Source organism: Hippocampus comes, unplaced genomic scaffold (genome assembly GCF_001891065.2).
Source record: "Hippocampus comes isolate QL1 unplaced genomic scaffold, H_comes_QL1_v1.1 scaffold171, whole genome shotgun sequence".
NCBI classification, from domain to species: domain Eukaryota; kingdom Metazoa; phylum Chordata; class Actinopteri; order Syngnathiformes; family Syngnathidae; genus Hippocampus; species Hippocampus comes.
Window position 1 is genome coordinate 410,881 of NW_017804806.1, and position 15,874 is coordinate 426,754.

At 45.6% G+C, this 15,874-nt stretch overlaps 1 protein-coding gene across 2 annotated transcripts in view; it reads left to right on the plus strand.

The window, feature by feature from the left end:
• pbx4 (pre-B-cell leukemia transcription factor 4) overlaps positions 1 to 15,393 on the plus strand; it is a 30,490-nt gene extending 15,097 nt beyond the window's left edge. For both annotated transcript variants that reach the window (XM_019860214.1, XM_019860295.1), the window contains 6 exons: positions 8,422 to 8,666; positions 9,990 to 10,180; positions 10,341 to 10,476; positions 11,205 to 11,361; positions 13,147 to 13,233; positions 14,434 to 15,393. In XM_019860214.1, the coding sequence (XP_019715773.1) occupies positions 8,422 to 8,666; positions 9,990 to 10,180; positions 10,341 to 10,476; positions 11,205 to 11,361; positions 13,147 to 13,190 (773 nt within the window). In that variant the 3' untranslated portion in view covers positions 13,191 to 13,233; positions 14,434 to 15,393. The remainder of the gene's footprint in view (positions 1 to 8,421; positions 8,667 to 9,989; positions 10,181 to 10,340; positions 10,477 to 11,204; positions 11,362 to 13,146; positions 13,234 to 14,433) is intronic.
• Positions 15,394 to 15,874: the final 481 nt, after the last annotated feature.

The following is a 15,874-nucleotide window of genomic DNA, read 5'->3' on the forward strand; positions in this document are numbered from 1 at the left end:
CCCTCCCCTCCCCACCCCCCGATTCCACACATGGACAAATTCTCGGCTTTTGAAAGGATTTCCTGAAACCTCTCGATTTGTATTAATGCAATGCAGTGGAGCAGGATTATCTCATTGCTTTTTGAGGAATCTCACTTGTGATGCGTAGCGTCCTGTCACTCAGCTTGCCCCCCCACCCCCTTCTCTCTCGCCGAAGAGAGTGGAAAAAAGATGGTGTGGGGTGGGGGGGTATGCAGGAGTGATACAGGGAGATTGATGAGGCAGTAAGAGCAGGAGTAATTACTCGATGTCCATTTCCCAAGCCAGATTGGCAGACGGCTAATATCACACAGACCCCTGGCCCTGACAGACGCATCACCAACCCTTCCACCCCACAAAACCGCCACCCCCCCAATTTCAACTGGGGAAGCAAGGCACCTCAACCTTCAGCCCAGGCCTAATGGTGTGTGGTCCGGCTGACTTTCCCCATGTGGCATTATTCCTACAGGAACTGAGCTGGAGTTGTTGGATGAAGACACCTCAGTGCAATATTTTGTTGCCCTTATATGATTTTTGTCATGTTTCATCACTCCATTAAAAAAAATATATATTTTTTTTTACATGACTGGCTTCTGCACACTCTGCAATTGACCCTTGCGCAATTTGCTGCAAGGGAAAAACTAAGACCCCCTGTGCAACCACAGTATGACAAAAGTACATCCCATCCACGATCTTTTTTTTTCCCACAAACAACATGGCACCATTTTCAAGGAAGAAGCATATTGCCCTCGCTGCTGTACATGCATTATAATCATACAGAGAAAGGAATCATATGGGAATAAAAGCGAGAATGTGGATATTCAAGAGGCCGCTGGCTCCAATTCTTTGACTGAACTTGGACATTTCCACAACAGAGACTCTCCACGCTGTACATATCGCTGGCATGGAACCAGAACAAAAATGTGTTTGTTCAACTGATAACATTTCATCAGCAAAGAGCGTAAGATGATTTCAAATCTCAACAATAGTCGATGATCAATATTTAAAAAAAACAAAAAAAAACTGACCCACATGGCCACTGACCAATAGTGTTGATTGGTGGAAAAACAGGAAACTAACCAAATTTGGACTCAAAGTATTAATCTCTTGTTTATTTGTGTACTCTAACGGTTTGGTACAGCCACCAAGTTGGATGCGACCGCTTGGGTGTTGCGTCCACGCAGACGTAATTTTTTGTTATGAAAACTCATGCGTTTTGGCGATACTCTCCACGCTTCGCTTTTTAATCTACAGCTTCTTATGACGCTACAAATATGTATTATTTAAAAAAGAAAAAAATATGTATATCCTATACAACACCTTTCACCAGCGATTCAGATATTTAAATTCACAGTCAAATGAGTGGCCAACGGCACAAACGAATGCGAATTTGCCGGACCTCCCCCACACTGCACAACAGTTCAGTCGGGTTCGGAGGGCCTCAAATTATTTAACCAATCTCAGGATAGAATCAATGTCAAGTTTGTCAACTGGAAGCAATTAATTAGCCCGTTCCATCCCCCTCACCTTACCGTGATATGTGATTAGCTACTCAAATAAATTTGTGTCCAGGTGTGTTACTTCTGAGTAAGTCTCAAGACCAGGACATACTAGGCGACTCTCCGTACTGACACACTCGGGCAACGTCGCCCTACGCAGGGAATTCCAACCTCTTCATCGCATCTGCTCTTATTCGCAGCATGTCCTGTTCCTCTCACACTGCTTTGAAAGGCTCGCTCCTTCAAAAGGTCTCTTGAATCAAAAGACATGCGAACGCGTTGTCAACTGGATTGCAATACGTCAGGTGGCAGAAGGGGTGGGAGAGTGTCAGATCCCAGCTCTTAATCCTGACTAATTAAGGATTAATTGTCATTGATGGGAGCCTTCCACTCCTCTGCTATTGTTCATGTCGTTATCTCACACTGTTTTACGCCGCGTCATAAATGCGGGGATTGGCAGTGATATAGTGGTTAGAGTCGGCGCTGTAAACCTACTTTGACACGAAGTTGACTTAGGTCTTCTGTTTAAAATAAATGGGGGGGGGGGATCGATCACTTTAGCGCTCTGCTTGTTCACAGTTAACCAAACGAAGCAGGTGGATATTAACGCCGATGTGTTAATTTTGTGGGGGTGTTTTTACACCTAGATTAATTCATTTAACGCCTTGGTGTCATTGTTTTTTTTTTTTTTAACAATTCTGGGTCAAAGCCACTTAAAATTTGTATTTGGTTTGGCTGAGATATGGCGTCTGTCCATTTCAAATATAAGGATATGCGAGCTAGTTTTCAACCGTTTATTTTTCAACAGGTGAGCTTGCACTTAAATAACCTCTGGCAAAAAAAAAAAAAAAAAAAAAACCACGGGTGCACGGGTATTTTGACCAACCATAAACCCGATTAGCCCGGTGGCTTTTATTCCTCAGAGGTGCATCAACCAATGTAGGCTAAACATGTCGCCTCAGCTCCGTGACACCATCTGACTGTGTCATAATGCTTGTTCACGTGTTATAAATGAGGAGCGCTCGTCTGATCTATCGCTTAATTGCGGCATCATTTGCATAACAGTGCAAATTAACGACCTCTCAAATGAGCGTTCATTTTTCACAAAGTCTTTAGGAGCTCCTTAAGAGTCTGCGCTAATGAGCACAGGAGGCAGCTGGCCTGATGAGAGTCGACTGGGGGACGAGCCGAGCCGTGCCGTTGCCTCTTCGCTTTTTACGCCGCCGCCTTCTTCCTCATCCTCCTCTTCCTCTTGTGACATTTCACAAAGCCGTGCTTTTCATCTTTCCCCCCGCGCACAACGGCACCGGGCTTGATATTACACCGGAGACCAACTCTTGTGATCCTCATTCCTTTAGTGTTGATTAATCACGTTTTGAAGCAACAGAAGCAAAACGAAGTGCGTTACCGGAAGATGCGCCGTGGATTCCAGTCTCAACTCGTGTGCCGTCTATACAAGAGCGTCAGCGATGGGGAATTGATGTAGATCGAGGCAGACCACCGCAATGCAACACCGCGCAGACAATGTAGCTAAAAAATCTGCGCACTCATCTTCAAATGAGACCAAAACTTTGTCCAATATCAATGTGACATATAACCTTCACAACACATCTGAATTCAAAAATATATATTTTCAAGAGGGCAAGTAAAAAGAATAAAAAAACACTGTGGTTGCACAAGTGTGCACATCCTCTTATATAAGTGTGGCTGGGTTCGTAATTAACCGATCACATTCAAGCTCAAGCTAAAATTGGAGTCGGCGCACACCCACGACCATTTAAAGTGCGTCTGCTTAACCCCAAACCCTAAATAAATTTCACCTGTTCTATCAAGTATGCCTTCTGGTTTAGAGCTAACACAGATTGCTGTTTGGAACTGTTCATAATTCCTTCCACCGTTCATCCTGATGCTTCATTGTAGGATGATGATGAGCAGTGTTGTATTTGTGCCAAAGATACCCGTTTGAATGATGGCCCAAAATTTCAACCTTGGTTTCATCGGACCTGAGCACATTTCCCCCCCCCACACACACATTTGGGAGCTTGGTAACTGGGGCATAAGACAAGGTGGAAGGAATTATGAACTGTTCAAATTATTTGGGGACGATCTGAGGTGTGTACTGACTGATTTCAGATGAGTTTGATTGTGATTGGTTATGTCTAAACAGCCACGTCCCAGTTATGAGGGTGTGTACACTTGTGCAACCACATTATTTCAGTTGTTTATTGGTACCTACCACCTCCAGAGATTTTTAAAACTTCTATTGAGCTGGTCATATGTCACATTATCGGCGGTAGTTTAGGAGCGCAGAACATTCATCGTAGAAATCTCGTAAAGTGTGTAGTCCTCTGCCAGATTATGTTTGAAAAATGTATGTACATAATTTTTTTAGTTTGTTTGCTTCGTAAAGCAGGCGCTGTGCTCATTGGGGGATTAACGTCTTAAAATTAGATTTTTTTTTTCTGATGACAATAAAAGTAACTACTTCAGCCCTTACCATGCCGGCACTTCAAATAATTTTATGTCCTCTGACATCACATTTTCTATCATTTAATCGCACAAACAGACATCATGAAGTTTTTATAGGGGAAAATTCAGCAAATTAAATTTAAAGTGCTGTTTGTGATGACAATTTTTTTTTTGTTTCTTTTATGGAGCCTCGCGTTGCATTTTAATGACTGCTAATTCTGTTTTTCGAAAAATTAATTCCATGTCATTTATGGACTCTGATGGCCTATCACCTAAGTTGCATGTTAGAATATAAACATCGTGATTTTTATTTACATTGCGCTCTTAGGTGGTTAATATTAAAATTGTATTCGACTCTCGCATTGTTTTGATAACACAAAATATGCATATCAATGATTGAGATGTAGCAAAGCCTCCCATTACCTGACAGCACTAATTGATCTATCCCTCATTAGTGTTAAGTGTGCGTGTGTGTGTTTGTGCTCGAGTGAGACAGTGTGTATGACCGTTCAAAAAAAAAAAAAAAAGAGGGGGCGGGGGCTCCGTGTCGTCATTGCTTTGGCATCCAAATCTATCCCTTTTAGTTAATTAAGTGCTGATTAATGATGTGCTGGGGCTGAAGTGTCGCCCAAAGTGCGACTTGTCCAATTCCACACCGTAATCAGACCACGTTGTGTTTGCTATCTGTATGTATATATGTGTGTGTGTGTGTGTGTGTGTGTGTGTGTGTGTGTGTGTGTGTGTGTGTGTGTGTGTGTGTGTGTGTGTGTGTGTAAAATTGTAGCGTAGTGGAGGGCTGCGTGCAACAGGACTCTGGTGAGCTCCCCAAACAGATGCTGATTAGTGTGAGCTGCTTAAAGTAGCAATGAACATATGGATTGTGCTCATTAAGTTGACTGTACTCCTCCCCAAAAACACCTTATTTAATAAAAAAACAAACAAAAAAAAGGGGGATGTAACACTGCTTGAATTAATGTTAACATTTACAGCATTTTCATTTACTTGGAGTCCTTTAAGATGACGTCTCATTTATAATGCGGCCTCTTTACTGTTGATGTCCTCGTCTCCAAAGACCCTCTCTTTTTTTTTTTTTTTAACTTCCTTTCTACTAGCATGACAATAACCCGATTAAAAATATACACTATTATGAACAGCATATTTCTATAAGTAGCACTTGTAACAACCAGGTCTCACATTTTCCTTGTAAGGTAAATTTGCACCCTCTTTTACTGTACACATTTTTTTTTTTATGATTGTGGAAAGATCTCCGTGTCCCAGTTCTCTTTATCTGTGTAATGAAAGGATAACTGATGTATTCACACTCCCATCTTTTCTCCCTCTCTCTGGCATGCCTCGACTCTGGATTCTTTATATATTTTTTTTTTTGTAACCGCTCTGTGTCTCTTCCCCGCTTTGCGCAAACACACACACAGACGCACATCTTCTCCTGCGACTCCTTTTTGCAATTCTCCTTGGTTCTCCTTCCACCCTCCCCTCTCTCCTCACCTTTTTTTTTCCTCCCCTCCTCTTCCTCCCCTTCCCCTATCCTTCTCTCCCGCTCCCTTGCTCTCTCCCAGTGAAAGGCTGAGAATACCCAAGGGAGCTGATGCAATTAAAATGCTAATCCTGTCTGTCTACAGAGAGAGGGCGAGGGGGGGGCTGACAGCATGAGGGATTGCGGCTCACATGGAGAACTCGACTGAAATGGAGAACAGAGGGGGGGGGGGGCGGCGGGGGGGCGCTGAAAGGGAGAAGGGGGGAGGGGATGTGTGTTGGTGGTGGGGAGACGGAGTGAAAAAGGGGATGCTAGCGAGGGGAAAGACAGACAAGGATAAAGCTTGTGCTGTGAGCTGAGCAATGATATACTGACTGAGTTTAAGTCTTATCTGCGCCTCGGTGTGGACGGCATTACGGTTAATGTACATCACGCCACAGTATTGCTTCGGTTCTTCACCCCTTTACTTACAGCCAAGCTCCAAACGCCAGCCCCCGATGTTGTGTCTGCACAGCTCAGCGGCTCGCTCGCGCGCGCTGGCTGGCTGGCTGGCTGGCAAAGCCGGCACCGAAATGAGAAAGATTATGTATGCAGCGAAAGCCCAGCTGGATACCCTGAATATTTCATAGTATATGCTGCTCGCTCCATCTCTCGGTGCCACCGCGAGGGTGGGAACATGTGCAAAGTACTGTCGGCTCTTCTCTCGGTCTTATCGGAGTAAGACGGAATTTAAGTAAGCGCCGCTTGTCATTAACTCAAACCGTCGTGCCTGCGCTCTCAAGAGCCGGTTGAGCAAAACAGCCCCCCCCCCCCTCCATTTGACGTCGTTTTTCACAGCATTTGAAAATGCAAGTCAAGCAACAACAAAACAAGCCAAAATGATGGAATCCCTTTTCTTGGAAATAAATTTCCCTTATTTCCACGGCTGTATGTACGATCCAAACTCACCCCAGCTTCTGCTGTAATAACCACTCGACCACTAGACTGTGCTTGAGTGCGATTGTGGGTAATCACGGCTTAATTGGAGTAATTAGGGAAATGCGGGGGGGCATTAGGCTACAGCTGGGGCGGGGGGGCATAATGAGGTTGGGAGGGGGGCAAAGTGGTGAGAAGCTTTCGGTGTTCTACAGTTGCCCTCTGTACTGTACATCAGCTCTCTTTCTCCCTGAATGGGCAGTTAAAAAAAAAAAAAAACAGAGCCCCGCTGACACCCGTGATGGACATTCAACGCAGCCTGCGGCACTATGGCCTAATTTTTTTTGTCTGCGCACACAACTCGCCTCAAACAAAAGGTGTCCATTTAAGCAGCAAGAATAGGTGCCCAAACGTTCCTTTTTTTTTTGGTGTTGAATTAGCTTCACGTTTTCTGACTAAGAAGCGGAGAGCATGCTGGTGAATGACTTGCGAGGGAGGAAAAAGTGGAGGGAAAATGATGGGCGAATCAGGGTCATTAGTTCAGGCGGCAGGGTCTGCTGCATTCCTGAGTCCTAAGATGGGGGAGCAGCAGAGCAGGAATGTGCCTTGGAAAGAGAAGAGACCTAAGCAGAGGCAAAGAAACAGGCAAGAAGGAACAAGAAAAAAAAGGAGGGGGGGTGGAGGCAGGGAGGGAGGGAAGTTGGACGCTTTGCTACAAATGGTGGAACACTCATTTATCAAATGAAGGTTGGAGGGGAAAAAAAAACAACTCATCTGCTCGGTTTGTGGCATCTGGAATGTTTGAGGGAACTTTTCTTCTTTTGCACTTCACCACACGCGTTTTGTAGCTACTAACCTGTTGGTTTTTTTTTTTTTTTGTTTTGTTTTTTTGGCATCGCTCTCCATGGCGAAACGTTCACACAGTGACTCACCGTTGTACAAAAGTCACACGAAGCAGAGACGCTTCCACCGATTGAGCTCGTGAACTCCCGTCACTTTTTGACTAAACTAGCATAACCCGCGAGGACCGACCCGGTTTCCTGCGGGATTAATTCTGTCATCCATATTGTTGGCGTATGTTTAAAGCAAACATCCTGGAGTTAGTCTCCTGTTTACCAAATTGTCACATGGTGGGGACTTCTGGCTTCATTTTTAGACAAGTCCATTGATATTTTGTGAAACTGTCAAGCACTTGAAAAAAAACGTAGCGCGCTTGATAAAGGTGAGGTCTCTCCGAATATCGTTGGGAGTTTCATTTAATGACTGGACTTGCCTTAATTTCATAAAATAGTTCCTTTTTTCTGTGACACATTATTAACCTGTAAGAGGCAATGTTGCCATGTTTATGCAACAGTCTTCACATGCCCAGAGAACAGAGGCGCACTCTCTCTCTCTCCAAGAAGTGGACTCCTTCTCTTTACCTTTCCTGGAAAAGTGTGAAAAGAAAATGGAGTGAAACGTGTGAGGCGGCGACGTCAAAGAGAGTCGTCTGCGGCAGAAACTTTCCACCAACAGAGTGTGTTATCTGGAGGTTTGTGTATGTGTGAAAGAGAGAGATGAGAGCGGGGCTGCGGGCTGACAGAGGTCCTGGTATAATACAGTGGTGGAGAGCAGCGACTGATAACTATACTTATGGCCACTGGGGCTCATAGTGACAGCACATGCACTCCCATTACTGGTCCCATGCCTCATGCCCTTATCTCTGGCAGCCTGCCACCGAGGGACCACACTGCCCTCTGCTGTGCAACCCGAGCACAAGTTGGGGTTCAGTGGCAATTCGCTCGGCGACCACTAGGGGGCGGGCGGAAGAACCTGACTGGGGTTCACGGAGCTTGACCTCTCTGAATTTCAGGAGAAGTGGGTTCACTTTCCATCGCGCTCGCGGGAAGGAAGAGCCAAGCTCAATGGATGAGGCGGAATGTAAAACTTTTGAAGTAGCTCAACCGGTACATGGCCCCCTGTACTAAAATGTGTACCCATGACCTCAGCTAACTACATTTCGCCCCTTTCTATTTTTCTGTCCAGTTTTAAGTATACGAGGCGTGCAGGAGGAAGACCCCCCAGATCCGCAGATCATGCGTCTGGACAACATGCTACTGGCAGAAGGCGTGTCCGGGCCAGAGAAAGGCGGCGGGTCTGCCGCCGCGGCGGCCGCGGCGGCTGCGGCGGGCGGCTCGCCCACGGACAGCAGCATCGAACACTCTGACTACAGAGCCAAACTCGCCCAGATTCGCCAGATATACCACTCGGAGCTGGAGAAGTATGAACAGGTGTGATGCACGGGCTACTTGGAGATCATTCGAAAACCTCTCGGTCACATTTAAGTCGCGTTTGCACCGAGCGGTGCGGTTCCGTTTGCAAGCGTGTGATTTGAAACCATAAATCCTGATTGGCCTGTTTCCACAGTGGCCAATCATCAGGCTGCAATGTGTCAAGCGCCACCTTTCAGGTTCTCGACCGATGTGGTTGCTACCCAAAAGTGGAGCCCATTCCAAACAGTACTACATTATTGTTAAATTAAGATGTCTTGTGTGGAATTAGTCAAACAGAATTCTTCCCAAGGTTTTTTTTTTTCTTTTTTTCCGAAAATAAGAAAAAGCTAATTCAACGAACGAGTCAAGAACAGTTACCTTGATTCTGCCTGTGTGGATTTCAGTGACCCGGATGACCTAGGATGCACACAGATTAATTCAAGTTCAAATTCAAGTTCAAGTCAACTTTATCGTCAAATGTGCCACACGTGCAACATACAGCACAGATGAAATTTCATTCCTCTCAACCACAGGAGAGAGAGAGATGTTAACAGTTAACATAAAATGACAAAATAATACAACACAACACATAAGACACATGAAGGAAAAGGGAAAAAAACATTTTATCATGCATATTGGTCTATTCTGTTTAATATATATTTTCTTATAAGGTAAACATGACTTTAGACAGTTTTTGCTGCTTGGCTAACATGTTAAAAAGTCAGAATTTAACGTGCAGAGTGATTCTATCCCATTTTATTTCAATGGTTAGAATGAATTCAATCTCAGCTAAGTGATCCCGAAAACCGTTTTAGTTGAGTTATTTTTTTTTTTTTGTAGATGACCTTTTTATGTAATTGTCATCCCAAAAAGAGCAATATGCTGTCGTCCTATTTGGCAAGCCTGCTTCACAGGTGAGAGGTCCTGGTTTTGCATCGCAGCTCAAGTGTGTGGAATTTGCAAGCCCTTCCAATGCTTGTGCTCTTTTTTTTTTCCTGGTCTTCCGTTTTCCTTCCAAATTCCCGAAAAGTTTGGTTCGTTAAGGACTCGCTCATGACCACAATGAGGACAAACATGATCGGAAACGGATGGACGGATGTCCCAAAGTCTCCCAATTTTTTGGAGTTACACGTCGTCTGTGAAAACTCCTCGCCATACTTCCTCATGACAAGCAGATTATCCAGTCAGAAAGAGTTAGCGAGCCGAGACGCTCTCTTCATATCAACCGACTCTTTCGTAGCACCTGACAGCTTCTCTCCTTTGTCTTTTTTTTTTTTTTTTTTTTTTTTATCACGAGAAGCTTTCAAGACTCGTCTTCTCTCTCTCCGTCTCCCTCCGCAGGCATGCAGCGAGTTCACCAACCATGTAATGAACCTGCTGAGAGAGCAGTCTCGAACACGGCCCATCTCGCCCAAGGAGATCGAGCGCATGGTGGCCATCATCCACCGCAAGTTCAGCTCCATCCAGATGCAGCTCAAGCAGAGCACCTGCGAGGCCGTCATGATCCTGCGCTCGCGCTTCCTTGATGCCAGGTCTGTGCGCAGGCGTTCGAAAAGTGGCCCCCGTGTCTTATTTGTGCGTGTCCGTCTATCTGATTTGCCGGTCATACTCTCCAAGAACAAAGTGGAGAATCCTTTGCACGACAGCGCACATTCCGAGCATGTTGCCGATTGTTTCCTCTGTCCGCATCAGACGCAAGAGGCGCAACTTCAACAAGCAAGCGACAGAGGTGCTCAACGAGTATTTCTACTCCCACTTGTCTAATCCTTACCCAAGTGAGGAGGCGAAGGAGGAGCTGGCCAAAAAGTGCGGGATCACAGTGTCTCAGGTAACAAAAGTTCTCACCCGTGTGTAATTTATTTGTTATTTTTTAGTCCAGTCAAGATCCCAATATTTGGCTGAATAACATTCTAATTAGCGATTAATCAGCCTGTTCATTTAAGAAAATAAAAATACAACTAATAAAATAACTTCTTTTTTGGAGGGGCCCTCAACGCATACAACTATAGACTGTTTTATATTATTTGTGCTTTTTTTTGTGGGAAAATGCTTGAATTTCATCAAATTTTGTCTTACATTGTGAATTGTTAGTGTCGGCAAAACAAAAAAAAATCTGCAACATTTTTCAGATTATTTGCAATGTAGACCAAGATTATTATAGCGTATGAAAAAAAAGCCCCCCACCCCCCCCAAAAAAAATTATAAACACCTGAGCTTCAAACTCAGATGCAAAGAGCTGGATTGGAGATGTTCTCCTCATTAAAAAAAACAAAACCAAAAAAACATTGGGGGGGGGGGGAGAAATCTTAAACCTTTTTTAGCATTTAAACTTGCACATTTTAACACAAAAATAACCACATTGCAACCATAAAAGATCTTAAAACAATTTTTTGGTTGTGTGTACCTATATGCATGTGCCTTCAAGATGACAGGGTGACAATAGTGAGTCTGTGCCTGTTCGTCCTAGTGGAATTCAAGCCTGGTTTTGTGTGGTTGTGATTTGGGCTTCTCGGCGTCGTTTGTCAGCTTAACACTCGGTTGCGCATCCGTCCGCAGGTCTCTAATTGGTTCGGCAACAAGAGAATACGTTACAAGAAGAACATCGGCAAGTTCCAGGAGGAAGCCAACCTCTACGCAGTCAAGACAGCAGTGGACGCCGCCAACGTGTCGGCGCAAGCCAGCCAGGCCAACTCACCGGCGACACCCAACTCAGGTAAGACACGCGACGTGGCGACGACGCGTCATTCCGGACGGGCTCCGGAACCACTACGCCTTCACTCTGGTCGGGTTACTGACTTTCTGCCACCTGGAAATAGTTTGGCACCTCTTCCTCACAAACAATTATCTACGCCTCCACTTCAAAACCGTCCAAATGCTGCGCGCTACTTTTTGACCGACGAAACACGCCCGCCGTGACGTCTTCATGTGTTGCCTGTGGGGTCATCGGGGTGCTGCGGTTTGTCTCACGCAGGCGACAGCTACGTTGGGCTGCGATTGCTCAACGGGGAGGGCATCGGCATGGCACCCTCTCTCCAGCCGCAGGTACGCACCGAGGACGGCTGCGCCCGCCGACCCTCGCTGCCAGGCTCCCGGCAGTAGCTTTCCTTTAGCGTAGCTTCCTTTTGGATCCCGACCCTTCTTCCCCTCCCGGTCCCTTCTCGCCCCAAGCAAGTCCTCGCAAGGCGCATTGGGAAATTGTAGAATCATTGCAGTGTCCAATCCTTTAGTTGTGTGAGCGTGTCCTCCTCCTCCTCAGCGCCGAGCAATTGTCAGCTTTCACCCTCGGGTGCAGATCGACGGTACACACTTCCCGCCTCCATTGATCCCCGCCACGCTCCTACAAACATCCCCTCCTCCCCCTCTGCTTGTTATGTCCAGATGCACTTGAACAGGAAAAAGTATGCAAGCATAAAATACTGTCTCATCGGATCGTCATCTAAGTCACAACTATAGACGGATGTGCGCTAATGCCATGCAAATAATTGTTTTGCAACGTGTAGTGGATAAATGTCAGAAATATTTATTTTAAAGTTGTTCCAGCAAAAATGACTGTTTTAGCAAAACACAAAGAAATAAATACATCGCAGACACAACATGTGGAGATGGGACGCAGCCTGGCAAGACATTTGCTCGGACCTGGCCAAAGGAAGAGTCCAACCTTGTGCATACGAAAGAAATTCCATCGGGATTTTCATCCTAATTGAGATGTTGACATCTTTTCATTCCGTTTGGTCATTCGGTTTCATTCTAATCGAAACGCAAGGCTCCATGTGAACTGTGAGAGCCACAGCAGATGCATGAAAGGGCCACGTGCGGCACCCGAGCTGCTGGTTGCAGACCGCTGAAATAGGCGCTTCCCCAAGGTTCTTTTTTTTTTTTTTGCAGTGGTTTCATCTCTAGACAAAAAAAAAATGCTACAAACCATGGACACGCTACCAATGTAGCTTCTGCAATTTAGCGGCGATGGATGTATTTGTTCCGCCTGTCACGACACGTCACTGGCATGCATAGATGAACGCAGGTACATTTGTAGCTCATAAAATTCAGACTAATTACCTGCAATTTCGGATTTTTTCGCCTGTTGTGACTTGGATGACGCTCCGCTTTCATTTGATGACCAATTTATGCAGGAATCCAGAGAAAAGATTCTAATACTTTTTCCCTGCAAGTGTCCATTCGTCAGCGCAAACAGAGCACAACCTGTCCCAGTGAGCTTTTTGGTTCCGTGCCGTCTCGCTGGCTCCATTCTTTTGGCATCTTTCCTTTTCCTCCGGGGAAAGGAAACGCAACGGTGCGTGTCATGTTAGCTGTGATTAGAATGAACCGGAACATTCCGTGGTCAACAAGACAGGCAGCGATGACTACACGATTGCGGGAGACTCACTCGACGATGTTGTCGTCTGGTTGCGGCGTTTGAAAGTAACGACTTTGTGGAGTTGCTGTGATTGACTGCTGGGTGTGTGTGTGTCTATGTGTGTGTGTGTGTGTGTGTTGACAGGTGGATACCCTGCACCGTGCTACACACCTGACGGGCGGCTATGAGGAGCTGTCAGGTAGTGGCCTCTACACCCCTCATCGCCTGGATGTGAGTAACTCTTTCGAATACGTCACCACTGCCGGTTGGCGTCCTTTTTCAGTTCATATCAAGGAGCCACACTTTTTTTTTTTTTTTCCCTTCCACCATTTGAAGCAGTGCCCAGCAGTTTGGAAAACAATGATCAACAGTCTGCCAGTTTTCCGACGGATGTTACAGACCCTGGCGCTGAGTCATCAAATCTCGTATCCAGTGTGGCGAAACCGAATCAATCTCCCGGTCCCACGAGCTTAGCCATGACATCACGTTTATGTTTCGGCGCCGTCGTGTTACGTGCGCCGGCGGTGCATACGTACATCGTTAGGCATAGCTTGATGGCTAACATCGATCGGCGTACGTTTGCGGGATGACAGGACGCGCATCAGACAAACGCATGAAATCAAATTAAAACCGGCGGAGAAAACGCGTACCTGTTGTCTGCGGTATGTTTTGTCTTTTCGAAAAGCGTGTCTCGGCGAGCCGGGCTAACTTCCATCTTGTAAAAGTGTATCATTGACCTTCTTTTTCCACACACTTTAATGACAAACAGACAGTTGTTCTCAAAGTGTCGACGCCAGGGGAATTTCCACAAAATTTGATATGACGACCCGTCTCCCGACAGTCGCTAATCGTTCTCCGTTTTGTTTTGCGTGACTCGGGAGCGATGACGTTTTTAGTGTTGAAACCATTCAAGTATTTGGGCGTTCTTCTATTCGGGGTTCTCGCAGAAGAGGGGCAAGCTTATTCTGCCGCTGGCCCGCCATCAGCATTATGCACACATTGCGTCATTTCATTGAAAAGCCTTTTTTTTTTTTTTTGTAGAAATGATTACATTTATTTGGCAAGCATTTTTGTGTTGATACTGTAACCAATCGTATACATAACAGGCCACAAAGAAAATTGGGGGCTTATTTGCATAACGGACAAATGGGCCGGCCCTTTGCCGGAATTGGCAAGCATAGAAAATGTACATCACGCCACTCCCCATTTCACCTCGTCATTGGTTGGCGGATGGTTTCAGTGTGTGTTGTATTTGTGGGGTCTTTTTTTTTTAACCCTATCACGCACGCTGTGACATGGTAAGCTGTCCAGTGTAGTCACCGCTGTCCCCGAAAGGGTTAAAAAGAACTCATATCGGCCAATTTATCGGCTGGCTCCTTCTCGCAAATCAAGTCAGCGCCATATTTGAACCCCGTTTTTTTGTTGTTCCAGGCTAACAGCTGGCAGGACCCCACCAACCCCCCCTCTGTCACCTCCCCTCCCGGAGCTCCCAGCAGCGTCCACTCAGACACCTCCAACTGATCCGGGTGGCTTCCGCCTTCGGCCATTTCCACTTTTGGGGTTGCCGGGGGGGAGGGCGGAGGGGCTGGGGCGGCGCCCTCTCTCACTCACCCCCATCTTGGACTCAACGGGATCATGTCATGAACACAACACACTGTGCTGGAACACAGGACAGCAGCGCAACTCTGGACTTTCCTACCACACCCGTGTCATAATGTTCACACATACATATGTATATGCTCATTATCTTCCCACACAAACACAAACACAAACACACACACACACACACACACACACACACACACACACACGCTCGTGCTCTTCACCTGTGGCTTCGTTCAATTGGTCGCCCTCCCCAGCAGGCTCTTACCAAAGCGCCGCCGCCCGGCTCGTCATCGGCATCACCGCGTTGCACTGTTAGCATCCTTGTTATGAGCGTGGATAGCCGTGGCTAACCGGTTAGCAGACCAAGAAGAAGAGTGGATGGAACTAATCGCCCCTTTTTTTTTTTTTTTTTTGGTCATTAGGTTTGCCTCCTTTTTTTTCTGTCTGCTAGTTTGTCTGATTGTAGACCATTTTGTGTGCGTGTGGTTTTGTTTTTTGGGTTTTTTTGGGTAAGAATGCACCAGCCGCCACCAAAAATCCCCACACGCTGCCAATAGCTCATCGGAGAGGGCGAGGGAGGAAAGGGGCTGGTGATGGCGAGGGCATCCATCCGGAATCTCGCAAATCTCGTCTTCCATGCATGTTAGGGCTCGTTTTAGCCGCATGTTGTCGTCTTCATTCAGCCCCGCCCACTCTCACTTTTTACCTTGGTTTTTAATTAAGAAAAACGGAGAGAAAGAATTAAAAGGGTAGAACTATTACAGTCAGACCAAAAAAAAAAACAAAAAAAAAAAAAACAAAAAGGAGATGAGCGTTATGTGGCGCTCGGATAGTTGTGTGCGTCGTCATTGCGATATGCACAAAGACCACCTGTTGTACCAAAACCAAAAATACCCCTGTCAGTAATCATATGATGATGATGCCACCGCTGAATTCTTTTTTTTTTTTTTTTGTGGGGAAGGGGGGCAATTTTATTTTCAATGTTTACAAATATGAACTTCCTATGTTGTTTTTTTTTCCTCTTCCGGCCAATCAGATAAGAGCTCCACTGTCTCTCTCGACCTTGTTACCAAAAAAAAAAAAGAAGCCACTTTTTAGCTATTTTTTTTTTTAAACACAAGTTTTAATGGTAAATTTAGAATCGTCTTGTTATGAAGACAGAAATGTCCTAAAAGAGAAAACAAAAACACCATAAATGTCCAATGTAATATCCCGACATGTAATTACTTTTGTTACTTTCTAATACACTAAAACGTGATCAAGCCCC